At 36.8% G+C, this 26,941-nt stretch overlaps 4 protein-coding genes across 13 annotated transcripts in view; 2 read left to right on the forward strand and 2 right to left on the reverse strand.

Moving 5' to 3' along the window:
* LOC129946580 (uncharacterized) overlaps window positions 1-6,902 on the reverse strand; it is a 490,943-nt gene extending 484,041 nt beyond the window's left edge. For 5 of the 7 annotated variants that reach the window (XM_056056825.1, XM_056056823.1, XM_056056826.1 and 2 more), the window contains exons 1-2: window positions 6,432-6,902; window positions 4,459-4,977 (exon numbers count right to left, since the gene is read on the reverse strand). The gene's annotated coding sequence lies outside the window, so the exon portion shown is untranslated. The remainder of the gene's footprint in view (window positions 1-4,458; window positions 4,978-6,431) is intronic. The other 2 variants (XM_056056821.1, XM_056056827.1) reach the window with 2 other exon arrangements.
* A 9,805-nt stretch (window positions 6,903-16,707) lies between these two features.
* LOC129946043 (FAD-linked sulfhydryl oxidase ALR) lies at window positions 16,708-17,579 on the forward strand. 2 transcript variants are annotated; one of them, XM_056056064.1, is made up of 3 exons: window positions 16,708-16,941; window positions 17,018-17,244; window positions 17,305-17,579. In XM_056056064.1, exons 1-3 carry the CDS (start codon window positions 16,828-16,830, stop codon window positions 17,465-17,467), a joined length of 504 nt encoding a protein of 167 aa, XP_055912039.1. In that variant the 5' UTR covers window positions 16,708-16,827; the 3' UTR covers window positions 17,468-17,579. The 2 variants fall into 2 exon arrangements, with proteins under 2 accessions (XP_055912039.1, XP_055912038.1); XM_056056063.1 differs by having other exon boundaries at window positions 16,711-16,941; window positions 17,015-17,244.
* A 42-nt stretch (window positions 17,580-17,621) lies between these two features.
* On the forward strand, window positions 17,622-18,004 carry LOC129946044 (uncharacterized). The gene has a single exon (XM_056056065.1). The coding sequence runs from the start codon at window positions 17,664-17,666 to the stop codon at window positions 17,913-17,915; it is 252 nt and encodes an 83-aa protein (XP_055912040.1). The 5' UTR covers window positions 17,622-17,663; the 3' UTR covers window positions 17,916-18,004.
* A 4,683-nt stretch (window positions 18,005-22,687) lies between these two features.
* Window positions 22,688-25,814, reverse strand: LOC129946126 (uncharacterized). Of its 3 annotated transcripts, none has more exons than XM_056056173.1 (2): window positions 25,684-25,814; window positions 22,688-23,099 (listed from the first exon to the last, which is right to left on the reverse strand). In XM_056056173.1, the coding sequence occupies exon 2, from the start codon at window positions 23,078-23,080 to the stop codon at window positions 22,841-22,843; it is 240 nt and encodes a 79-aa protein (XP_055912148.1). In that variant the 5' UTR covers window positions 23,081-23,099; window positions 25,684-25,814; the 3' UTR covers window positions 22,688-22,840. The 3 variants fall into 3 exon arrangements, with proteins under 3 accessions (XP_055912148.1, XP_055912149.1, XP_055912147.1); XM_056056174.1 differs by lacking the exon at window positions 25,684-25,814 and adding an exon at window positions 25,086-25,249; XM_056056172.1 differs by lacking the exons at window positions 22,688-23,099; window positions 25,684-25,814 and adding exons at window positions 23,147-24,783; window positions 25,086-25,660.
* Window positions 25,815-26,941: the final 1,127 nt, after the last annotated feature.

Genomic DNA, 26,941 nt, shown 5'->3' on the forward strand with positions numbered 1-26,941 from the left:
GGCAATTTTTATCAGCTGTCTTTACCTGGTTCCTGTTCCCTTGGCTTGGAGAGAAGTTAAAGTTGTTTTTATATCCAAAGCAGGTAAACGCTCCCAAGTCAATCCTAAAGATCTATGACCTATAAGTCTATCATCATTCCTTCTTAAGACCTTGGAAAGATTGATTGGTATCCATTTAAGGGCAAGTATCGATATAAGACTTCTGTCTTCTTCTCAACATGCCTACTTTAAAGGTCAATCGGTGGAAACAGCGTTACACACTTTTTAATGCACCGTCGAATATTCCCTCCATCATAAAGAGTTCACTATGGTTGCTTTCCTTGACATCGAAGGTGCCTTTAACAACGTGGACACAACATGCACTGACATCTCTAAATGTAGAGAGTTCGCTTCGGGAGTTAATTCATTTAATGCTTACTAGAAGAATAATTAACTCAAAACTGGGCAACTCTTCTGGCAGACGATTCGTTAGTAGAGGGACACCGCAAGGTGGTGTTTTATCCCCTCTCTTCTGCAACCTAGTGGTAATTGAAATCCTAACTATTCTGGATGCATCAGAGTGATAGCCTATGCGTATGACGTTGCTATAGCAGTTTCAGGAAAGCATCTTAACACCCTAAAAGAACTCTTACCTAATGCCTTGCACACACTAATACTTTGGGCTGATCGGTGTTTTCTTATTTTCGAGGAGATACAAAATTCCATTTGTCAACCCTCCCTATATTAAAGGAATCCAATTAAAATTCTCAGACGAGGCTAAATACCTGGGTCTTGCCTTAGATAAAAACTAAATTGTAAACGCAACGTACATTAAAGAGTCAAAAAAGCTACTGTAGCTCTCTTTTCTTCCTAAAAAGCTATTGGTAATAAATGGGGCTTACAACCCAGAATCACGCATTGCCTATACACATCGGTAATCAGACCGATTTTAATGTACGGTGTGGCAGTATGGTGGACTGCTTTAGAGAAACGTATAAACAGGGATCAGTTAAATAATGTCCAACGTTCAGCTTGCCTATATATAAGCGGATTGCTTCTCACGATCCCCTCTGCGGCACTGGACACCTTGCTCTACCTTACACCTCTTGACATATTTAGCAAACAAATAGCTGCAAGCTCTGCTATTAGCTTCAAAGCTTCGTTGCAGTGGACTAACAACAACATTGGCCACTCCGTAATTCTTAGGTGTTTAGAATCAATTCCAAAGCACACAGACTACACCATCTCCCAACTGCAATTCGACAGAAACTTCCAGATTTCTATACCTCCCAGAGCTTGTCCTGGCTTAAAGAAAAGTGATAACAACATCTGATATCCGTATTTTCTCAGATAGCCATTCCGCTATCAAATCTCTGGACTCTGTCTCTACAAACTCAATAACAGTCCATAACTGTCGATCATCTCTAATGGAGATGACACAACAGTTTAGTATTCACCTTTGCTGGGTGCCGGGCCATAGAGACATTCCAGGTAACTGTTAGGCAGATGAACTCACCAGGAATGGTAAAGTACAGCCCATCCTACCACGTTTGGCAATTACTGGCATACCAATCGCTACTTGTAAACTGCTGCTAATGCAAGATGCTGTGAGTAGAGCAGGCATCAGGTGGAACAACATCACCACGTGTCAAGTCACAAAAAAAATCTGGCCAACACTGGATTTAAAACGTTCAAAGTGCTTGCTCTTTCTAAGCAGATCGCTTATAAGCTCGATAATAGGTGTCATAACCGGACACTGTCTAATAGGAAAGCACGCCACGAGACTAGGCGTATTCTTAAATGACTCTTGCAGAAGCTGTATGGACGAGGAAGAAACGGTTCTTTATCTTCTCTGCACATGGCCTACTCTGGCTCGAAAACGCAAGAATTACCTACAAGAATTCTTCTTTAACGATCTAAACGATCTAAATCATATCAGCATAATCAGCTTCTCTCGTTTCGTAAGGGACTCAAACTGGTTCCATTGAGCTTAGGAGGAAACCTCAAGATTCATGTGGTATCACAATGGGCCATTAAACTGGCCTAAGTCCATCTTGGATAGCCACTATAACCTAATCTAACCCTACTCGTTCGTGTACTTTGATGGCAATTTTGAGTTTACTAAAAAATTTAACGATGACAGTTCGATGATCCATAAAAAGGTGCAAATAAATTCTAACTTCACAAGTCCTTATTAGAATTCCCTATAACTTAAGGTGGCACTACAGTCCTGTGTGAACAAGGGCCTTTAATACTTAAAGTCAATTATTATTATCATCCATTTTATACTGATACTGATTTTTTGTTTAATATTTAACTTAAGGATTTGAAACTATTTAAAAAATTAGAAAACTATCTGATTTTGTATTATTTCGTAGGTTATTCAAAATCATACCCTAACTACATGCATAACTAAATGCAATTGAAGGTGTGAAAAAATTCCATGCGACTGCCAAAGGCAAACCACTCAAGTGTAATAGAATATGTGTAAAAACTTAGAACAACTTCCAAAAATAGTCATAAAGACTTTGTCAAATTATGTGGGATGAAATTCTGTTACCACAGCCATAAATTAAATTCGGTTATTATATAATTAAACATATTTAAACCATGTTCAAATGGTAGACATGTGCATTCAAGAGAACACAAGCGTCCACAGGTTTTTCTCAAAACCCACCTCTGTCTATCAACTCCTACTCTCACCTCCCCGCGGTGAACATCGGGTGCCTAGTACCTCAACTGGAGATTGGGTTCCAACCCCAGTGGAAAGTTGTTGGGGGCAGCAAACGAGAGAGGGGGGGAGAGGTGTTTCCACTAAGGCACCTCTCCTTATCCAGGCGGCAGCGGACGAATTCTCGAGATAGAATCAACGGTGGCGTCTACAGTTCCAGTAAGGTCGAACTACTTAGTGAACACCTTATAGGGCTTCTTCGACATATTCGGAGCCCAGGCCTATAAGGAGCGGTTCATCCGGCTCCCCTTCCTTGGAGTTATACTAAGGATCTGGCCCTCCAGGTTGGGGGTTGTGCCGTCGGGGTGACTTCCTGGCCACGTAAAAACATCATAGTTTCGAAGCAACAACAAGCCTCGGATTACCGATGCATTTGATGTCAAAAAAGGTTTTAGACAAGGCGATGCACTGTCATGCGACTTCTTCAACATCGTTCTGGAAAGAATTGTGCAAAACTCAACCGTCAACACTAGAGGCACAATCTTCCAAAGATCCATCCAATTACTCGGATACGCAGATGATATTGACATAATTGGAAGATCAAAGCGTGATGTCAGTGGAGCGTTTTTGAGCATTGCGAAGGAAGCGAAGAAGATGGGTTTAGTGGTCAATGAGGGCAAGACCAAGTATATGCTGTCATCAAAAAAGGACACTGAACGACGACGTCTTGGACAAAACGTCACCATGGACAGCTATAACTTTGAGGTAGTTAAGGACTTTGTCTACCTAGGCACCGCTATTAATGCAGACAACGACACCAGCGCTGAAATCAAACGAAGAATAACTCTTGCAAATCGCTGCTTCTTTGGACTTAGAAGGCAATTGAGAAGTAAAGTCCTCTCTCGAGCATGTAAAATCACCATCTATAAGACACTCATCATCCCGGTTCTCATTTATGGCGCTGAGGCCTGGACCCTGTCAAAGAAAGATGAGAGCGTCTTAGGATGCTTCGAGAGAAAAATTCTTCGGGCGATTTTTGGTCCCGTACGCATAGATGGAGAATGGAGGAGAAGATATAACGACGAGCTGTACGGGCTGTACAGCGACACTGACCTAGTTAGCAGAATCAAAGTCCAACGGCTTAGATGGCTAGGTCATGTAGAGCGGATGGACATCAACGCTCCAGCCCGGAAGGTCTTCGAATCCAATCCCGAGGGACGGCGCAGTAGAGGAAGACCGCGACTCAGGTGGCGCACCCAGGTGGGAGAGGACCTCAACCAACTTGGCGTGCGAAACTGGAGACAGCTAGCTAGGGACCGAGCTGGCTGGAGACGCTTGTTGGTTGAGGCCCAGGTCCGCCCCGGACTGTAGCGCCACCTTAAGTAAGTAAGTAAGTAAGGTTTGGAAACTATTTAAAGAATTAGAAAACTATCTGGCTTTTATTGAAAGCATAGAGCTTAAAACATCTAATGTCCACCTCTTTTAAGCAAATAAAGACCTTTATACTATTTAGTGTTTTTAAAATTTGCCTGTCCAAAAATAAAATGTGTCCATGTCACTAAAAAAATGTATGCAAACAAAGTTCCCACTCCTTGAAACTTGAGCTTATGTCTACTGAGTTTTCCGTGCCTCAAGTTATATGAAATACGTAAAACACGATTTCAAAATATACGATCATACCAACCCATAGTAGGGATTTTATTCTTAATCAGCTTAAACAAAAATAATTAAATAAATAATCCAGATATTGCAATGATATATGCGCAAATAAATTACGTAATTCCTAAATATGATTAAAATAAACTTACTTTTTTATGAATGCCTCGAAATACATAAGTATATTACATTCCTCAAGGCAGGTACTATGCTCAGTACGCTCAAAAAATCCATTTGAATGCGATTATATTTTCCACACAAAAAAAAATTTGATGGTTTTTATTGTATTTTTATTTTGTTTACACAAACACACACTTGTATGAAATAAAAAATGGAAATCTAATCCAATTTCCAGGAAGTATCTACAACCATGATCTTAATTGGAATTTCACTTTGTTTTGTTTTTTTTTTTGGTAGGTAAGTAGGTAAGGTATGTACCTAAATAATTTACCTACTTTCGTTATATTTACTCTATAACACTATATTATTATATTTATTATATTATGTTGATATTAAAACTAACAATTTTAATAAATTGTAATTCACTAATTAGAAACACAAACAAACACCAAGAATTTTTATTTCGTCAATAATAATGCCACAAATATTATAATCGCGTGCTCTGCTCACATTCTTTTGTTCTTCTTCTAAATAATTTTCTTTTATTAGTCCTTTATATTATAATAAAAAGGACGAGAAGAAATAAGACGATAAAAGTGAAAAACCACGTTAAAAAGAAGAAACATCTGAATATTTCCACATCCTCTTGAACAAAAACAAATTCGTACAAAACATTTATATTTAAAACACAAAACAAAAATGGATCAGCTTCAGCCCTTGGTCCTTACAAAAGGACATACGAATGCGAAACGAACGAAGCGAAGCTCGAAAAGAAAATCCTTTGAACGAAGAGCAAAATAAGAACAAGAATCAGAATCACACAGAATTGAAGAACCGAAAAGGAGAAACAACAACGGAATGATAATACACGAACACGAAAAACATAAAATTAGGTCACCACGACCACCGTCGTCGTCGTCGTCGTCGTCGTGGTCGTCGCCGTCGTCGGAGGCGCTCTACGTCTTCGTCCTAGTTGTCGATAGGAAGAGTATATCATCACATTTTTCGAATATACATATAACTCGTAGTATTCGAGCTCGAGGAGTCGACTATAAAGCAAAGGACGAACGAAAAGCTAAAAGAGTACCGAACAAAAACACTTTTCGGTGTATAATAGTGGTCGACTTGAAAGGCGGTGGTTTGTTCTTTCTTTTACATCCTTTTCAAACAACCCCACTTCTGTTTTTCCTTTTTATTTTTTGTTTCTATTTTGTTCACCTTCTACTTTCTGTGTGTCCATTAAAAGTGGTGACTGAATGGGAGCACTGTTGAATCGCATACGATTATCCTTTCTTTCGGCTTGCCCTTCTGTCTTCTGTTAGTTAAAAAGTGTACGAACAGGCGTAGTAGGATTTCCTCTACTATTGATGGCACTGCACACCCTTGGGTCTTGTATTCTTTCTTTTATGGAATATTATTAATATTCAACAAGCGAAGTGATAGAGGCAACGAGATCTGAGATATTCATCATGCACTATTCCACAAAACACTTTATATAAGGTCACTATAAGGTACCGATGATAGTTCAAGTTGGGATCCTTTCAAAGGACGAATGACACACTCACGATTCGGAACGTAATCGAATAAGATAAAGCTCCGATAGACTTTATCATGACATTTATCCTGGATAGAGAATTATATTATTGTTGTTGTTGTAGACATCCTTTTAGGCTTATTTAAAAAGGAGGCGTATTTTTTTGGTTTATTTAAGACTACGACTATTTTATATCTTCTTTCAAACACTACAAACTATTATATATGTATGTATTTGTTTTCAATTTTCGTCATTCTACTTTTATTTTTCTTATTTTTTTGCGTAAATTTGAAAAAAAATTAATAATTTTTTTTGTATTTTTAACGTTTAAGTGCAAAAACGGCGACACAATGGAGTGAAATAAATTACGCACGTACACACATACACACTTATAAATAAAACACCAAGAAGTATAAAACAAAATTAAGGAAAAGAATCAAAAGCAAGAACTTCTACACTAAATGTCCTTACGACAGATTCTAAGGATATAACTCTAGGTAGAGGTGGTAGATAGATAGATTTAGGTATGAAACGTTTGCTTTTAAATAATTTACTAATTTGTATATGATTATCCTAAATATTTAATTTTTCTAGTAGACCACATATAGATATATGTATAATATATATCTCACTATATATTAAATTAAAGGTATTGCTTTTTTTGATGATTAATTTTATTTTACATAAGTACACTATATTAGAGTTAGAATTTAGGTTGTAATTTTCTTTTTGTTTTTTATTTTTTCTTTTCCGTTATTTTTCTGTCTAAGAGTTGTTATTTAATCCTTTGGGAATTTTGTATTGTTGAAGTTTTGAAGAACAAAATAAAAAATTCCTTTGTTATAACCAGCAGTGGTATGATCTAATATATAAGAGCCAAACGAGACGTGCGATTTAGTTGTTTACACGAATAACACCTCACGAAGACTGAAGAAATTTCTTTAAATTCTTTTGAAGAAAAGTGCTGAACTTTCGTTAAGTTATTGGAAAATTTAGCTCATTTTTGTTTGTTTTTTACATTTGTTTTTCATGAAAGCTCTGTGAAAAGGAGAATGTTTTTAACGAAGTTCCTTGTTTTAAGGGGTATAACTTGTTGGGCCAGGAGCTTTTATTCGGGACTTTATATAGAATGATTTTTTGTTAAAGGTAGATGTAAACGTTAATATAGTTTAAAATAATGAATTCTATGGTTTAAGTTGATTTTTTTTCTCTAAAAGGATAATGAATATACTAACTTAATAAATTTGTTGTATTTTTAAAGTATTTGAGAATTATAAAAAAAATATTCCACATACGCCAGAGTGCACCATTTTATGTTATTTTCCGATGTTTACGAACTTTGAGCTTTAAATACTAACATTTGAATAAAAAATAAAGAAATGATATGTTTGAAAGAAGGACTAAGATTAAAAGTCAATATTTACCAGAAACAAGATCAACCAAATATAATTTATTAAAAAGAGGCTGGGTTGCGACCCATAACTTCCCATCCCGTCTGTCGATTTCTGTTGCTTAAAAGGTTTGTACGTTTTCGTGTGTTCTTAAAAAAGTTAACAATTTATTAGTTACAATATTTTGCATATGATGAAATGGTTGGATTTCAAAATCTATTTTTGTTAACGAGATTTTTTAGTTATTAACCAAGTTTTTATTTTTAATGTAAACAAATACAAATTGAATAAATGAAATTAATTTGAAATCAATACCTTCCATTGTCCACGAGATATCGATATAGTGGCTGTCCAAGATGGAACGGACACACTTAGGCCAGTTTAATGGCCCATTGTGATACCACATGAATCTTGAGGCTTCCTCCTAAGCTCAATGGAACCAGTTAGAGTCTCTTACGAAACGTGAGAGGCTGATTATCCCGATATGATTTAGATCGTTTAGATCGTTAAAGAAGAATTCTCCTAGGTAATTCTTGCGTTTTCGAGCTAGAGCAGGGCATGTGCAGAGAAGATGAAGAACCGTTTCTTCCTCTTCCTCGTCCATACAGCTTCTGCAAAAGTCATTTGAGAATACGCCTAGTCTCATGGCGTGCTTTCCTATTAGACAGTGTCCGGTTATGACACCTATTATCGAGCTTATATGCGATCTGCTTAGAGAGAGCAAGCACCTTGAACGTTTTAAATCCAGTGTTGGCCAGATGTTTTTTGTGGCTTGACACGGGGTGATGTTGGTCCACCTGGTGCCTGCCCTCCTCACAGCGTCTTGCATTAGTAGCAGTTTACAAGTAGCGATTGGTATGCCAGTACTTGCCAGACGTGGTAGGATGGGTTGTACTGTACCGTTCCTGGCGAGTTTACCTGACTTACAGTTACCTAAAATGTCTCTATGGCGTGGCACCCATCAAAGGTGAATATTAAACTGTTGTGCCATCTCCATTAGAGATGATAGACAGTTAAAGACTGTTATAGAGTTTGTAGAGACAGAGTCCAGAGATTTGATAGTGGCCTGGCTATCTGAGAAAATACTTATATCAGATTTCGATATCACGTTTTCTTTGAGCCAGGACAAGACCTTCTTTATCGCCAAAAGTTCCACCTGGAGCACGCTACAATGATTGGGAAGGCGGAATTAGAGACTTAATTTCAGTCGTTCAGAGTACACACCTCCACCAACCCCTTCTTTGGTTTTTGAGCCATCTGTGTAAAAGTGGATTGACTCATCTTCCAAGAATGTTCTATCCTCCCAAAAATATCTGGTAGGTATAGAAATCTGGAAGTTTCTGTCGAATTGTAGTTGGGGGATGGTGTAGTGTGTGTGCTTTGGAATTGATTCTAAGTACCTTAGAATTACGGAGTGGCCAATGTTGTTGTTAGTCCACTGCGCCGAAGCATTGAGGCTAATAGTAGATCTTGCAGCTATTTGTTTGCTAAATATGTCAAGAGGTGTAAGGTAGAGCAAGGTGTCCAGTGCTGCAGACGGGGTCGTGCGGCTTATACATAGGCAGGCTGAACGTTGGACTTTATTTAACTTATCCCTGTTCGGCTCGCTGATAAAGATTTATAATTTAAAGTTAAGTTTTAAAATTAATTTTTGAATAGTTTCTAGGTTTTGTACATTCATATTTTTAAGTACATAAAAGTCGGTTTATGTGGGCTAGTAGGTGTGGCATGTCCATTGTTACTGTGAAAGTAGAGCAGATCGTTGGGTTTTCTTTTTTTAGAAGATGTTGGTGAGTTATAGATATTAGAGTAGTGGTGGGTATATTTCGACCATCTTTGCCTTTGGATTGTTTAGATTTTAGTTCTGATGGTTCTTATAAGATCCGACTCATCGAATGTTTTAAAGAAGAAGGATGGTGATTTGTTGGCAGAATTCGCAGCTTTGTCAGCGTATTCGTTACCAATGATGCCGATGTGGGCAGGGACCCACATAATTTTTGTTTTGTTTGCTGTCTTGATAACAATATCCCTAAGAATTGTGATTGATGGGGAACTGTTATTCAAGATCATGATAGCATGGATGACCGAGAGGCTGTCTGTACATACGACCCAGTGTCCTTTGGTGTTGCTTGTATATTTTAAAGCTTCGTAGACAGCTAAAGCGGTAAAAACCGATGAGTATTCAGGGCGGAGACCTATCCTGAGTAGTTTGCCATTTTGTGATGTTACAGCAAAGCCTATGTGGTGCTCTGTTTTAGCACCGTCAGAGAATATGAATTTCCAATTCCTGCTTATGAGTTAATTTTCTATGGTGTCGAATACTATTCGGTAAACTGTTTTTGGTGTATAGTCTTTAGAGTAATTGACCAATGACAACTCAAAAGATTCTGGTCTGCACATCCAGGGAGGGTGTGATGATGTTCGAATAATGGAGGTTTTAGTGGGCAAGTTAAAGGTTGATATGTGGTTCCATATGCATGAAATTGCTGATGGGATTCTTTTTTTTGCGTGTGGATCGAAGGGCTGAATTATCATCTTTGTTTATAACGGATCTGGAGGGGAACAAGAGCTTTGTAGCTGATTTTAAAATCGTTTCCTCATATATCTCATTAAGTGAAGGCAACCCGGATTCAGCTAATATGTTTTTGATTGGTGTAGTTTGGAATGCATTGATTGATCGTCTTGCAGCTTTATGGTATGTAGGTTTTATTATGTTAAGTGTTGATTTAGGACAGCTTCCGTAAAAGTTGAGCCCATAGTCTATTTTATTTAATATTAACATTTTTGTAAGGTAACAAAGTGTATTTATATGAATTTTACATTTTTTTTGAGGAAAGATATTTGATAATGTTAAGCCTTGCAGCAAGTGTTTTTTTTTCAGTTTTATACAGTGATCGGTCCATTTAAATTTATTGTTAAAAGTTAATCCCAAAATACATAAATTATTAACAGCTTGTAATTCTACTTCGTTAATACTTAATTTTAAGTTAGGGCAAGATTTTTTCCTACACATATGAAATCTTTTACACTTCTGTAATGCAATGTTGGCACCGGAAAAAGTGGACCAATCTGCAATATCTTTTAATACTTGCATAAAAATCGTTTTAGTTGTATCTAAATCATTCTATTACAAAGAAAAGATTGTATGTACCCAAACATTTTGGGACCTATTTGCCATTCTCTCAGCTTTTTTTAGAACAAGATGAACTCCTATTCTATCAAAGGCTTTCCGGAAGTCGATTAAGAGTATCGAAACGTGGTTTTTGGCTGAGATGGCGTTTGAAATATAGCTGTCAATATGAAGCGGCTTTCCAGTATTGAGGAATCACACTCATGTCAAAAACGGTGTTATAGAGTTCGATAAGAACCATTTTTGTCTCCGTCGGTAGATTTTTGAACATAGGATATGAAAGGCTATCTCTTCCTGGTGTCTTTCCTTTCAGTTTGCTAAGACACGACTCTAGTTCCGATAATGATATTGGTTGCTCAAGGTGAATACACACAGAGTTTGTTGAAAAAATTGTTGTGTTGCGGAGACTTTCAAATTTTTGTAGTCCAAAGTTGTTAGAGTATTCGGACCATGTGGTTGTAAATTGATTGTTAATTTTTGACGGATCGTTAAGCGATATTGAGTCTGTTGCAATGCATTTAATTGACTGAGAAGAAGTTGAACCTCTGAATCGTCTGATTTTATTCCAAATATTTGCTATGGAAGAATTAGCTGATTTTTGAAAAATAGCAGCTGATCTGTTGATGTTCGCATACTAAAGTTAGCTGAGATGTCAATGGTAGATTTTTCGTATTCATCCCAATTCGCTTGATCCGTCTTATATTTTAAGAGAGGATGAGAAGCTTTTTCTTTATTGCCTAATATGAGCGAAGTTAGTATGGGGAAATGATCACTGTTATGTAGATCATCTAAAGTTTTCCGTTGCAATTTAGGGTACAGTCCAGGGGAGCAGCAAATGATGTCTATATGGGTGGAGAAATGAGTAGGCGAGCCATCGTTTAATAAAAGGAGGTTAGAGTTTGTCAGGAAATTCTCTAACAGAGCTCCTTTTTCATCTGTGTTGGGTCAACCCCAAAGAACACTCCAAGCATTGATATCTACTCCAATTACTATAGAACCGTCAACTTGCGTTAAAATATTTTCTAGATCTTGTCTCGAGATAACTTGGTCTGGTGAAAGATAGAGATTTATATATGTGATTTTTAGTTTTAATTGGACTTCTAGTGCTAGCACTAAGAGGTTTGAATTGCTGAGAAGTGAGCTGGTGCAGAATTATTTTGTGTGATATTTACGATTGTTAAAATTGGGGGTTTAAGGGTCGACTCCGCTGCCCAGATGTTGAACCGACCGAGCTCCTTGAGGAGGGAAACTGGTCATTGTAGATGCGTTTAAAAACTGCTAAACTGCATTTTTTCAGAGTTTTGATTTTTTAAATTTCTTTCATTTGAATGAACTTTGTGCAGTCTTTGGATAAAGTGGGATGGGAGGCGAGGCAATTTGCGCACAAAGCTCTGGAACACTTCGAGTTAGCATATGGTGGAAAATTACATATATGGCACATGGGGGTACCGTTGCATCGTTTGGTGGTGTGCCCAAGTAACTGGCAGTTCCGGCACCGCATGGGATTAGGATTATATTCAGTGACCCTTTCATTGTACCAGACGAGATTTCAACAGTATTGGGAGTTTGAAAGTGTCAAAAGTGAAAAGCATCAAGCCCGTTGGACGTTGGTTTCCATCTACTTGTTTTGTAAATTTGTAGACATCTGTTACTTTTTGCATTTTCATTTCCGATATAATTTCTGCCTCGGGAACGTTAATAAGACAGGGAGCGTAGACTATGCCTTTAGACGAGTTGAGTTGGTTAGGTATGCATGGTGAACATAGATAGATTTTTTGTGAAAATTAATCTCTCTGCGACAGTTTGATTTTTAGTAAGGATTAATATTTTACCGTCTTTTGATTGTGAGATCTGCTCATATTCAGTGCTTACGGCATCTAAAGCTTTTCTCAATGCATAAATGCTCACTGATAAAAGAGGGTTTTTTTCACTTTGAGGGGCAATATCAATAAATCTAGGGTTTTTATAATTGATGGTCTTAGGGAGATTGGGGAATGGTTCAAGGGGATTAATTGTTGTTTTATTTCTTTTCGACTGGGGTTCGGAAAGTGCGACTTCACTGAGCGTGCTGAACGTATTTCCCGTTTTCATTTTCGGCCCTGGCCCATGATGGTTAAGAAACACTGTCACTCGCGAGATGAGTAGGAACTGGGTACTACAAAAAGAATGAAAGAGAAAGAAGTAATATTCTTTAAATAGGTAACGGAGAGTGGAAAAAATATATGAACTTGCACACAATAGAAAGCCGCCGGTTGAAACAATGCTTACAGCACGAGAGCTAGTCGGTGACTGAACTTAAAGATCATTTTCATTGAATTGCCTATCAATTGACTTATTTTGACAATTAATTGATTGAAATCGTTTTAAGCTACATTCAGTCGTTTCAATTAAATCTGAGTCTTATTCAATCTTTGAAAAAGACTTAAGTCAGTATCAGTCAGAATCGTACACACTCTATTTCTTGTATAATTGCGATTTAATCTTGCATTGAGCGTACTGATGATATATCAAGCCCTTCCCGCCAATTTTATCAAAAGCGCCAAAATATATTTTATAGTAAACGACAAATCCAATGCTTTCTGCTGGTCCTAGAAACAACTTGTACTAATAGTAAGTATTGGAAGTTATTAATTATGCTTAAGTTAAGACATGACAACAGCCTTCAAGGCTCATTGTCTTACCAGCAAATTTTAACAATAAAATTGTTTTTTTTTTATTAAAAATGTTGCTTACTTTAAAATGGCGGGAAGGGCTCGCCTATGTAGGTAGAACAAATCGATCAATATAGGTGTTTAAACATGATATGGACATTATTTACTTTCCTCCTTTTCTTCAGCAGTCATTAGCAGCCCTTACTGCACGACTCAATTAGCACTGGAAAGAGCAGTTCTGGTACCATAAACTCGCTGGACCTACATATGTATGTATGAATTGAAAAATAAAAAGATAATATTATGACGGACTTATATTGATAAAATAAGCAATACTAGAGCTCTTTCGTCGCGTTCAGAGAAAATACCATGTCATTGATTTTCATCTCAGAAAGTTCATCAAGACGCCAACGACCGGTACATATTGCAGTGACCCTGCTTAAATCATGCCTGGGTCTGCATGAACGTTCGATAGAACGGTTTTCGTGATAGGTACTTTAGATTTCTCCACCTACGGTTGGATACTATCAGAAAAATTGACAAATTTTTGCCCTTCATAGCTCCAAGAGGAATATTTAATCTTTCCGCAAGTGTGCTATGAAAAAACTTAGAGACATTTTAGGACTAAGAGAAGTATCCCTACCCATATCAACACTACTTCTATGACCCCTCATTAAAGATAGTGGTATCGTATTCTTTCGTAATTATGGCGGCCGTCATACTTATTTGATTGTACTTTATCCAAGCTTTGTTCCTTTTGTTTTTTAAGCTTTTAAGAATCAAACCATGGTGGAACACTCAAGAAATTTCGAGTCTTTTTAAATGGAATCGTTTTGCAGAAACAGTCAAATAGAGTTAAATAAAAAATGTTACACATATCGTCAATATTTAAGTTACAAAATAAGTGATCCCAATTGATCGTACATAATAAGTTAAAATTAAGGGCTATGTCTTATGGAGAATGATCGCGATCTTCGCCCACAATTTTGACAGCAGAAGAAATCACAGCTACTTCAGAGCATATGGTTTCGGAGAAAAATACCAGATCGAGTGTTTTTCCAAAACGGTTCTTTACACCGTTTAGTTGAGCTAAGCCACATGAAGACATACCATCTTTTAATAAAAACTCGGTTGAAGATGACGCGTTTATTGGAATGTAGAAGTTATCGTCGTCAATTTGAATCCAATTGAGATTGGGTAAATTAAAATCACCAACAACCAGTACTTCGTCTTCAGGCTCCATCGTTCTTGGAGCTTGGAGGTATATATGCTGATACAATAAATAAATGTCCTGTTGCCATTTTAATTTTTAAGCATAGTATCTGTTGATCGAAAGTCGTCAATTAGGTAACTATAGTGAGAGTATTGTTAATAGCGACAAGAATTCCGCCACCAACAGCGTTTGAATCGTCTGAGTTATGACGATCACGTCTACAGACTTGATAAGAGGAGTAAAAAAGCTCCGTGTCCGAGATAGAGTGTTGAGCCATGTTTCCGTCAATATTATGACATCGTGTGGAAGATTGTTAATGTTTTTGTAAACAATGTTGGTCTTTGTCCGAAGTCCATTTAAGTTTTGGAAGTAGATTAATAGCTTTTTAAGCTGCTTTGACGGTGGTTTATCGTTGTCCGATACTGACCGATACTTTTATGAGTCGACTTATTCATAATTTCATGAACTATTAGTCATTTAGGCCAAAACGATGGTGAATTTAAAACATGGAAAATTGAGTCAGGTGCACGTATTTTAAAGGACGAATACTAACTATGGTTAAGATGTAAAATTTTCTCAACATTTAACGTAAATGGGGAACCCAGCTTTTCGGACAAGTTATTTTTTATGTCAAGTGCATTTGTAGACGTTGCAAGCTTAGAAAGATACAATAATTTCTGCCCTTCAACAGCCTTTAGTCCGGATACACCATTGGAGATGATAGTGAGGTAGTTTGGTTGGTGAATTTTGAAAAAATATGTTTTTCGACAGAGTACAAGTCGAAGAATCCACATTCAGTTGGGTCGTTGAATTAGATGGTGAGGGGTTAACAACATTAGGTTCTAATATCAGTGGTAACGTTAAGGAAGAAATAGATAACAAAGCAGGTACATTGTTACTAAAGTTAAAATTGGCTACTCGGCGGAATATTGCAAAGTTTTTAAATACGGAGGTTGCAACTTTCTTTGGTAAATGGCATATATCAGAATTTTCTTCGTCAAGATCATCGTTTTAACGCTAAGGTTTTTGTTTTGCTTCCTAAATCAGAAATTTTGTCTTTATCAATTTTATTTTCAATATTTCCGTTGGTGCGTGTCACAATTTCAACTTTCTTTGAAAGAAAAGTAAATTGTTTCTCCAGTTTTTCTAGGTCCTTTATATTTTTATGAGCCTCGAAAAATATTCTTTTCGGCGATTGGGTGTCATCACAAAAGTAGAAACAAATTTCTCTTAGCAAAAAGTTTGTTAAGAGGAAGGCAAACCGTTGGTCCCCAGGTCAACTGTATCCTTTTCCTAAAATTTGTACATAAAGATGTTAAATATTGTGACTAGAGAAAAATAGCACGGTTAGTAAACTTTTCTGCCAATATTGTGAACTGCAATTTTTGTAAATTTAGCATTTTCAGTGGTGGAAACTGGTCTTAAACATTTTTAGCTATGAGAAGTTTTATTCTGTCCTTTCTTATTCCCTGTTTAAATCTTGAATGTGATTTATTTTGTATTTTGTTTTTAAATCATTCATAAAGTTTAGGGAATTTTCAGAGAAATAATGATCGGTGTTTTCTGAATAAAATTCAAACTATTCAAAACTATGGGATTTACCTCTAATTTGTTTTCTAATTCTAATTTGTGGTGAAGGTCTTAACAGAAAAGGTTTAAAATATTAAGACATGGAATCACACTAAAGTCATATAAAATGTTTTCTTTTTCGGATTCAACCATATTAAAAAAAAAATGCAAACTCTTCAATCAAAAAAACCAAGTATGGCAACAAAAAACAGTAATTTCTTTGATTTTAGTGCTCAAATGCAAAAAGGACTTTGCATATACCCAAACTCGCATCCACTCCAAATCCAGGAAGCAGAAATTTACATTCCTAGCTGATAGTATGCCGGGCCGTGCTATCAATTAAAATAAAAAAAAAACTTGTTTTAGGCTCAAAAAATGCAATACAAAAATATTAAGGTTAAGTCCGAAAAAAAATATATTTTTCTATGACTTAAAGTTGTTTCCACGCCTTAATATTTAAAACATGTTCTATTGAGACTACTACCTAACTGTTAAAAAAAATTCAGAAGGAAATTCGTACTGGCCCCATTATTATTTGTTTGCTTGTATCTATGTATCAAATAAAAAAATTGGAGTGAAGGTAAGACAATGTGGATTTTATTTCAATTTTACATACACCCATAATAATTAAACTTTTAAAATGTAGTTACCATCAAAACAAAATGTATGTTTATCATTTATCCGATACACTTTTATCCCACAATAAAATGCTAAATGCACCTTTCAAACGACAAATCTAAACTCTCGATTATAAAACATAACTTCACCGCACCGACATCAAAGATGACAGACTTCAATCTGACAGTTAATGGGATTCTTTGAATTTTAACCTTCCGCTAGGATGATACAAGATTTTTCGGTTTTTGTGCAATATTTCAAAACGAAAAGTATTGAATAATTAATTTATAAAAGAATGTCAAATTATGATGCATACGATTCTCCATCAAGACCCGATCGTAATTGCCGTTCTTGTACCGATTTTAAGACATGGTCAAAGAAACAACGTGAAATAACCCAAACACCAAAAGTAAGTACAGGAAATATCTCGAAATTTTCATTTAGTTCAAATCTAATGAGATTAAAATTTTACCAAAAAAAAGCAGAAAAAGTTTGAAGAAAACAACAAGGGAATGAATAATCATACAATACCCGACGATTGTCCCCTTGATAAGGATACCTTAGGTCAAAGTACTTGGGGACTCTTGCATACAATAGCTGCGATATATCCAAAAAATCCCACAACTAGTCAAAAACAAGATGTTAAAGTATTCTACGACTCACTGTCTCGGTTGTATCCGTGTGAAGTGTGTTCCAAGGATTTCCAAAAAGAGTAAGATTCAATTTAAAATTGTCATCATCTTAGATTCTAAAAGTTCAATATTTTATTCAGCATAAAGGAACATCCGGTTAATGCCAATTCACAGGCCAAGCTATCACAATGGTTGTGTAATTTTCACAATCGTGTGAATGCAAAGCTGGGAAAGCCCCAATTTGACTGCAGCAAAGTAGACGAACGATGGAGAGACGGATGGAAGGATGGGTCTTGTGACTGAACTTCATAAATTATCTAGTTCTTAGAATGTTAAACTATTTTGTTAATTTATGAGATAAATAATAAATATTAATACCGTTTTTAAAACCGGCTAAACTTTGTACCTAGTAAAATATATTTTTATATTTCTATTCTAACAAAGTGAAAGTTTTCAAATTTTTGTTTTTAATTGAAAAATTATTTGAAAATTGAGAAAAATGCCCAAGAACAAAGAACCAGTTGAAATTAAACTAGAAACTGTACAAAAAGATCCTCGATATAAAAGCCAAAATCAAACACGTTATTGCTATGAGAGCTATGTTGACTATTATCGATGCCAAAAAGAACATGCTGATGACAAGGATCAATGCAATTCATTTAAGAAAGCTTTTACAGTAATGTGCCCTAACGATTGGATTTCAAAATGGGATGACCAACGGGCAGCTGGAACTTTTGCTGGAAGAATTTAAAATAATAACACAACTTGAAGAATTATTAAAAATTAAAATAAATATTATTTTGCAATCTCTGTAATGAATAGAGAATGTATGTAGTTTAATTGTGACTGTCATTTATTCACGGAAGAAGAATATTTAAGGGTACAATGATTGTGAACACTTATTTCAACTCTTTACCATTGTAATGATAAACTCAAAAATTGAATGTTGGGACTTATTTTGTTAAGTCTAGTAACTTTTTAAATTTATTTGGTGAATTAAAAAAGCGCTAAGACATTGCGTTGGATTTAGTAAACTGCAATCTTTGGATTCATTTCATCATTAGGTCCTTAGATTTCATCTTTTGACGTAAAAAGAATTCTTAAAACGGCCTCTTGCCCTTCCCGTCAACATTAACTTCTTACACTATTTTTCCTTTCTTAGATTGTTGCTGTTAATATTTTCGTGTTTATAATTTGGTCCGTTCGGATGTTTAAAAATAAAAAGAATACAGAAAAAATAGTTTTACCTAAGAGCTTGCATTAGCCCGTAAGCTAAAGCTTGTACTGATAAATAAATTTCATAGTGATTAATGAACCCTATCACGAATTTTATCGCAATTGTAAACTCTTACGAAAAATGCAAAATTTTATGAAATTTTGGTCTGCCATCTTTGTAATAGGTAAAGATTCATAAGTTTCCGATTAAGATAGAATTAACAATACAGCTGAATAACAAAATTCCAACTCCTTTGGTGCTTATCCTTACCCATGACAGGGGGGCTTTCAATATTTATTTCTTAGTCCTTAAAAGTTCCTAGTTTAACGTTAATGGCATCTGAAAAATTAACAACATTTCTTAAAGTAATTTTCTATCTATAATTTTAAAACTAGAATGTTGACCCACGATGGCTTTAATAGCCCTCGACCAGAATAACTTAAATGTTCGTTGGCAAACTTCATAATGTCTGGCACTTAATGTGGACCTCGTGCCATTTTTAGGAGCCAGGTCTCCGCGGGGGAATGCTTTGGAGTACTGGAAGGGGCTACAGCACGCTTGTGGTTGCACGGCTCAGCTCGTCGCGTGGGGTGGTTCAACAACAACATTTCTTAAAGTAATTTTCTATCCAAAGAATGTAGTTGACTGCATATGGAGTACTTTGTCTCCTAAATAAACCAAATACGATGAAATTTTGTTTTTAGCTTTAGCTACTACAGAAACCCTAGTACCATCGGATATTATAACGGAAGAATGGATAAAATGGGCCATTCACTCCTTTTCCTCGTACAAATCCCCTGGTCTAAAATGGAGTATGTTCCGTTATCGTGGCCTGAGGTAAAGGTAGTTTTCATCCCTAAGGCTGGTAAACCTAGCCATACGGAGGCCAAGGACTATAGACCCATTAGCCTAACATCGTTTATTTTTAAAACTTTTGTAAGGCTAATTGATATAGACATCTGAAGCACCCTGAAACCGGACTGTATATCGGAATTTCAACATGCCTACATTAAAGGAAAAAGCCTTGAAACAGCATTGCACAGTGTTGTCAGCGTCATAGAAAAGCCACTGAATGACAAGGAACGTTCTTGGATATTGAGGGAGCCTTCAATAACGTGAAGAACTTAACAGTGAAGCAAGCCTTGGACGACCACAAAGTCGAAAAGGCAATAATAAAGTGGATAATAAATTAACTCTGAGCTAGTGGAAGAAAGGGTGAGAGTAACCACGTCCAGGGGCACACCTGAGGGTGGAGTTCTCTCACCGCTATTTTTGGGTTCTTGACATGAACGGCATACTCTCTAAATTGAAATCAAGTGGAGTAAGGATAATAGCATACGCTGATGATCTTGCATTACTAGCAACTGGCAAGTCCCTACTCACTATCAGTGAACATACCGAATACGCCTTTTCGTTGGTAAGCAAATGGACTAGGAACTGTGGGCTGACAGCTAAAACAAAACTAGTGCTATTCACTAACAGGCGCAAAATACCTTCAATTGAAGGCTGCCCTCTTAAAATCTCTGATCACGCAAAGTATCTCGGTGTGATCTTAAATAAAAACTAAACTGGGGCCTGAAAACCAAAGAAGGAATCGATTGCCTTTTACTCCAGCAAAGAATTTTCGGGAAAACCTGGGAACCAAACCCCAAAATTATCAGATGGATGTATTCGGCAATAATTAGACCAAAAAACCTATGGTAATATGGTATATTGGAAAGCTTAAGAAAAGAGCACAAACCTGAAAACTTTGACAAAAATTCAAAGACTTGCGTGTACTACTATTACGGGAGCAATGAGATTCACTCCAACTGCGGGACTGGAAGTTAGACCTCCTTGTTCAAAAATCTGTGGCCAAAAGTGCCCTGAGACTTAGTCAAACTAAAGTCTCGATAAACAGTTCCATAGGACATGCCCAGTTCCTTCTTAAAGTTATGGGTCATAGTACTACAACAGACTATAAAATACCCGAACTTGATTTTCATAAACCATTCTAGGCTGCCATCCCAAGCAGAGAGGAATGCATTGATAATATACCATACTCCAGTGAGTCGTCAATAGCTATATATACCGATGGCTCTAAAATGGACACTGGTGTAGGGGCAGGCTTCTATTCTGAAGCTCTCAAGTTAACCGCATCGCTTAGGCTTCCAAACTACAGTAGCTTCTTCCAAGCGGAGGTCCTGGTATCAATGATGGCGATGATAGCCAAGCGACAATAAAAGCGATTACTGCAACTGAGATATAATCAAAGCTTGTTTCATGCTGCCGCGAAGAGCTTAAGGTTCTTGGCGCACAGCACAACATTAGACTCTGCTGGGTCCCAGGCCACAGCGATATACTAGGCAACGAGAAAGCCGATAAATCAGCAAGATTAGGGTCAATGCTTGACGTAAGCCAAGCTCAGCTAGTTAGCACCCCTACCTGTTATTTAAAACAGTAAATCTCAAAAAGAATAACTATCAAGGCCGATGAAAGGTGAAACCTTCTTGACACCTACGGCACTACAAGAAAGATCTGGCCCTGATTTAACAAACAAAGAACGGAAAGAATTATGCAGCTACACAAGGGATCACTTCGATCTCTTGTGAGCATAATCACCGGACATAATCTGTTAGGTTATCATATGAAAAAGATGAGAATCAGTTCAAGTGATCTATGCAGAGGATACGGTGTCGAGGAGCTGCATGAAAACACTCCGCACTCTCTGTGTCACTGTCCCGAACTCTGCCATCAAAGGAAGAAACTGCTTGGCAACTATTTCTTCGGGGATTTAGAAGAACTCTCTAGTACACCAGGTACGAACATTCTGAACTTCGTCAAAGCCTCTAAATGGCTTGACTAACTGAACACATAGGTTTTTCTTATTAGCTTGAGCAGCAATACTCACGGGTATCACAATGGAACTGTATTGATCTAAGTGTGACGGTAAAGACATCAACTGTCAGCCCCTCAGCCTAACCTAACCTAAAGCTGTAAAACAGTTATTAGGGCCAAAGAGGATAGTTTCCGTTGCTATAAAGCCAACCGTACTGAGGAAAGCCTGAAAAAGTTCAAACAAGCCAGGAAGGCCTGCAACGCCCATATTCGACGGACCAAACGTTTACATGACCAAAAGTTACGGCAAAAAATACTGCAATGTCCCAAAGGTAGTAAAGGTCGGACATACGGATTTCGTAGCAATAGGTCCACTGGTGATCTCACCGAACAGTGGAGCAAATCTTTACATCGTTTTGGAGAAAGTAATATTATTGCACTTGATATTTCAAAAGTATTTCATAGGGTTTGGCATCAGGCCAAGATATATATATACTCCCATTGCCATTATCCATGGATGCATCGATGAGGCTGAACACCTCGATATTCTCGGTATGTGTGTCACCAACCACCTCTTGGGAAATGATCACATACGCGATGTCGCCAAAAACGCCGCAAGGTGTTTGGGTTTCCATAGACGATGCAAGAAATATTTCACCCCTTCTGATCTGGCTGCTATCTACAAGACTTACATACGTCCAAAGCTTGAGTATAACTCCCATCTCTGGGCTGGTGCTCCTCCAACGTACTTAAGCCTCTTGGATAGTATTGAACGTTTAGCATTTAAATTGATAGATGATAATATCATCATAAGTTCATTAACTTTGCTGGAACATCGTGGTAAAGTCTCTTGTCTGACCCTTTTTTACCGTTATTTTAACGGCTTATGCTCTAGTGAAAAAGCCAGTTGCATTCCTCCCCTTAAACAGTTCCACCCTAATGCTCGCGCTTCTAGGAATGCTCATCAGTATACCTCGAGCCCAACTTCGAAGGTACCGTCAAGTATAGAGATTCGTTCTTTAGCCGTACTACGCGAATTTGGAATTCCTTACCACACTGTCTTTCCCAGCTATTGCAATATTCAGGAATTCAAAACCAATGTGCACCGAAATCTCCTTTTAAACCCTCTTCATCTTCCTAAGGTTAATAATATCCCCTTGAGTGTGTGTTTATTATAAAAAAAAAAACGTAGCGTTAGCTAACTTTGAAAATGAATTTTTGTGGACAGGACAGATGACTTTAAAATGCTCCCTTTCTTTCAAAGTTCGATTGATTTTAATCGGCCTACACAAATTTATTGGAAATAATTTTAATTTGAGCTTTTTTTCAAACCTTAAAAACTATCCAACTTATCCTCAACACAAACAATTCAATACGTCTATTTCCAATACAAACCCTTATTATTAATACTTACTTCAAGCAACCTCGTCTAGGTATTTGAAGACCATTTCTATGTTTTCTCAAAAATTTAAAAAGGAAAAAGCAAAAAATTAAAGAATTTTCCTTTCAGAAATTAATTCACTTTATTATCAAGTAATCGCCATTATGGCATTTTTCTTAATACATTCATACTTTTTAAATGGTGTTTCTTTTTTTATTAAGTTGTTGTTTTTTTTTTTTGTTGGGGGGAAAATATTTTTAATTTAAATCCTGCCTGGGAAGGTGCCAGCCTCACGTTGGTCATTCCATTTTTCAACCCATGCATTTGGGCACAAGGACGTGAAGGTCTTCTTGAAGTAGTTGCATGGCTCGTAGTTAGCTCCACGAATGCGCTGGCAACGATGGTAATCAATGTAGCTTTGATAGCAATGACGAGTCTGGTTGCAGTTGGGGAATCGTGGATCGAAAGGAGCAGTCTCCAATTTGATTTCGCCCTTGGACATGATCGGTTATACTTTTATGCTAAGAGAGACCACAATTTCTTTTAGACAATACATTTACAAGATATATATATTCTTATATACATATATATTATATTATTGTGAATGTGAAAGAGAGAGAGAGAGTAAAAAAAAAGTAAGAGAAAATAACTTAAAATCTAGAGATGGGAATGAAATCTAAACCTATCCATATGATAATCGTTTATATATTAACTGCTATTGCGGCTGCGGACTCTCAGATTAACATCGACAGCCAAACTCCTAATTCTAACACTGTTTGTTTTAATAATAATCATAATTATAATAAAAATAAAAATAATACATAATAATTACAATAAGAAATGGAACTGATTTTTTGTTTAGCTTTGTATTAGTATTTTCTGTGAATAAAGATTTTTTAAGAGTAGTTAAAGCAAAACATGGGGATATTTTTGTGTTTCTGTTTCAGTTTCTGTTTTTGATTTCTATTTATCGAACGAGAGGTCTCGTTTTGCTATCCGATTCGCAGGCTGTGCTTTTGTACTTTTTCACCTCGCGCAGGTAGATCGACCAGAAGTCTTTCACATCACCCGTTTCGGTTTCGTTGGATGCCTTTGGCTTGGCAACTACGCCAGTTTTGAGTATCTTTCCGCCACGTCTTCGGCCGAAAATTGGCAACTGAGGAGGAGGTGGTTGCTGAATGGGAGCAACGGGCGCCACAGGTGCAACGGGAGGTGTGGGCACGGCATGAATTTGCATACTCTCGCCAACTTGCTGTTGTACGAATGTCTGTTGTTGCTGCATCTTCTTGAAAATCTCCAGAAAAGAGCCGTCATTTGCGAACACAGGATGTGACGGTTCTGGCTTGGGATATGGATATACTTTGCCCTCTCTGGCGAGCACCAGACGGAGTTTCTCTTCGATTTCTTTGTGGATCTTTTCCTTGTCTATGGGTGCGTCGGGCTCTAAATTAGAGTACACTCCAACCTGATCCAATTTGGCCTTCTTCCACGAAGGTGTTTCCTCAAATGAGGGTTGTTTCGCAGTCGACGCTGACGAAGAGGAGGATGATGCTGTCTCTTCCCGTACTGATGGCAACTTTTTGTTCGATTTGAGTGAGTCTTTGTATGATTCTGTGGATAGTACGATTACATTCGGAGTTTTGTTCGAACTGCCTCCGCGGTCTTCACGACGCTTGCTGCGACTTCTAGTGTCTCTTGTTCGGTGGCTCTTCGAACCTGATCTTGAACGGTTGTGACGACGTCTAGAACGCGAGTGCGAGCGCGAACGGCTCTTCGATCTGTTGGAAATGTTTTTGTGTGTTTTTGAGTAAGATCGCGATCGACTTCTGTGACTGCTGCGCCTTCGTCTTTCAGGTCGCACTATCGACTTCGAAGGAGATCGCTCACGTCGATGTCTGGATGGAGACTTTTCTGACCGCTGTTTCCAGCGATACCGACTGACATCACGGCTTCGACTTCTAGAATGTGTGCGTGGCCTGTACCTGCGCTCTCTATCGGGACTCAAACGACTGCTGCGACCACGTCCTCTGCTGCGCGAGCGGCTGGCGCGATAATCACGAGCCGTGCGGTGGTGACTCCTGCTACTGGTCTTTTGCTCTTCCTCCTCGCGTGCATAGCGCGATATGATTGGTGGTGACGGTGGTGTTGGTGGCGACATTATCACTCCCTCTCTCTTGTGTCTAGAGCGGACACAATCGCCAGAATCTGCAAATTCAGATCTGATCTTTGAGTATTTTGTATTCAAACAATTAACAGACTTTGCAGAGAAAGTCCTTTTTTAGCAATTACAACAAATATTATGTTTTTTTTCTTTATTTTCTCGAAATCTACACATTTCCTCAACTTTCGACAGTGTTATATGTTCTCTTTGTTGTTGGGACTACAAAGAAAAAATATAACTTCCAAATCGTTTTCGGTTGAATTTTGGAAAAATTGTATTTTGTTTTTGATTGATTTTGTGGTAGAAAAAAAGGAAAGATAAAAATTTGATAAAAATTTGACATTACTTGTAGTAGGACGACGAGTCGAGTCGAGTTGAGACGAGACGAAGACACAACGAACGTGGAACGTGTGTCCTGTTTTGTGTATGAATTCCTGGCTTTTTGAACGTTTAATCCTTTTGGGGTATGCTTTTATGTGTGGATCCTATTTTTGGATGGTTACTCTGTATCGAGGATTATGTACTCCCCCTACAAAAATATAACTTAAACGCATGAGATTTTTGGCCATGAAAATAAAATTTATTTTTTGTGGAAAATACTTAAGTAAATATATAGTACACTGTGGAAAAGATAAAAATATTGTTGGCTAAAATAAGTAAAGGCGCAAGGGGTGAGGATAAAATAACAGATAAAAAGAAAAAAAGTGACTTTTCATCGCTTCTTTTATTGGTTTTGGTTATGTAATTTTTTTTATATCAAGAGAATAGAATTTTTCTCGGATGTCTCATGTGTAGTTTTATTTTTTGTACTGAAAATTTATCGGGTTTTCTTTTTATTTGGTATAATTTTACCCAAAAAATCAATTCCATTTCTTAAATTACTAAATAATAATATTAAAAACACTTAAAAGTAATGATTATGGAGGTTTATTTGGTAAAATTACCTTGAATTTAGTATGGAAATCACAAAACTACTAGTGAGCCCTAGTCTTCACTGTGGGAAAAACTTGGTAGAATTCAATATGGCGAATAATTTTTCACATCGAGTTCTTTTCGTTTTTTTTTTGAAGTAAAACTGAACGAAGGGTATAGATGAGCTCTAAGCGATTCATGGCTGAATGTGTCTTAGGGCCTCCTTACATTGTTGTGTGTGCGTAAAATTATTAGATATTGACATTATAGACATTGGGCATCACCGATAAAAATAGTTAAGCTCACGTTTAGGCATATTCGGGTTAAATTTTACAAGCATGCAAATCAATTCGCACACTAATAACAAAGTTAAACATTTGTATACTATTTAGCATGTCAAAAAGCCTTAATTGAAGTGACGATAGTATGTTTATAATTAAACAAAACAAGAATACTTATTGGAACAAAATTAAAATTTGAAATGAATCACAATAAATCTTAAGAGTTCTTTTTTGCTGTCAATATAAACAAGAAACTTTAAAATTCGGTTTACCAATAATAAAGTTTAGTAGGCTTTTCGAACCAAACCTAAAAATAGAGTTTCACCCAATGGTAGGGTCTATGGAATGCTAGTCTACTTTTAATCCCATAGAAAATCTCCCTCAAAAGTGGTTCTACCTATTTAACTAAAAATGACTCAAAAATATTTAACTAAAAATAAAAATCAAGTTTCTCCATATGTATATCCGCTGAATCTACAGAGGGGCTTTCAATGCAAAATTGGCTTTTAGGAGTCTTCTCTAAGCTGATCATGGAACTGTCAAAATTTCAAAACTAATCTGTACTTTTTAGCTAAAATATAAAAGAGCAGCATAATTTTACATAGAAGCTAGCTCAAAAAATAATCAAAAATTCATTTATTTATTGTTTTATTGATTCGATCCAGTGAATGCAATTAGAAGTTTATACATAGTTATATAGTTCTTAGGTGGCGAGATAACAGGCTTTTCACACCAAACCCAAAACCCGGTTTTCGCCGAAAACCTACATCGAAAAGTCAAGTTTTCCCATACATTTTTGGTAAACGACAAGTTTTTGTAAACCACAAGTTTTATATAAAACCTCTCGAAAACTAGTTCCAATTCAAAGTTATACTAAACAAACAAACCTTTCGAAAAATTCAGAGCTCAAATTAATGTAAACCAAAATTTTAAAATAAATTTGGTCGTGGTAAGTAATATTATTTATACAATTTCCTTACAAAATAAGAATTATTGCTTTTTGTTTTTT

The sequence above is a fragment of the Eupeodes corollae genome, chromosome 2 (genome assembly GCF_945859685.1).
Source record: "Eupeodes corollae chromosome 2, idEupCoro1.1, whole genome shotgun sequence".
NCBI lineage: Eukaryota > Metazoa > Arthropoda > Insecta > Diptera > Syrphidae > Eupeodes > Eupeodes corollae.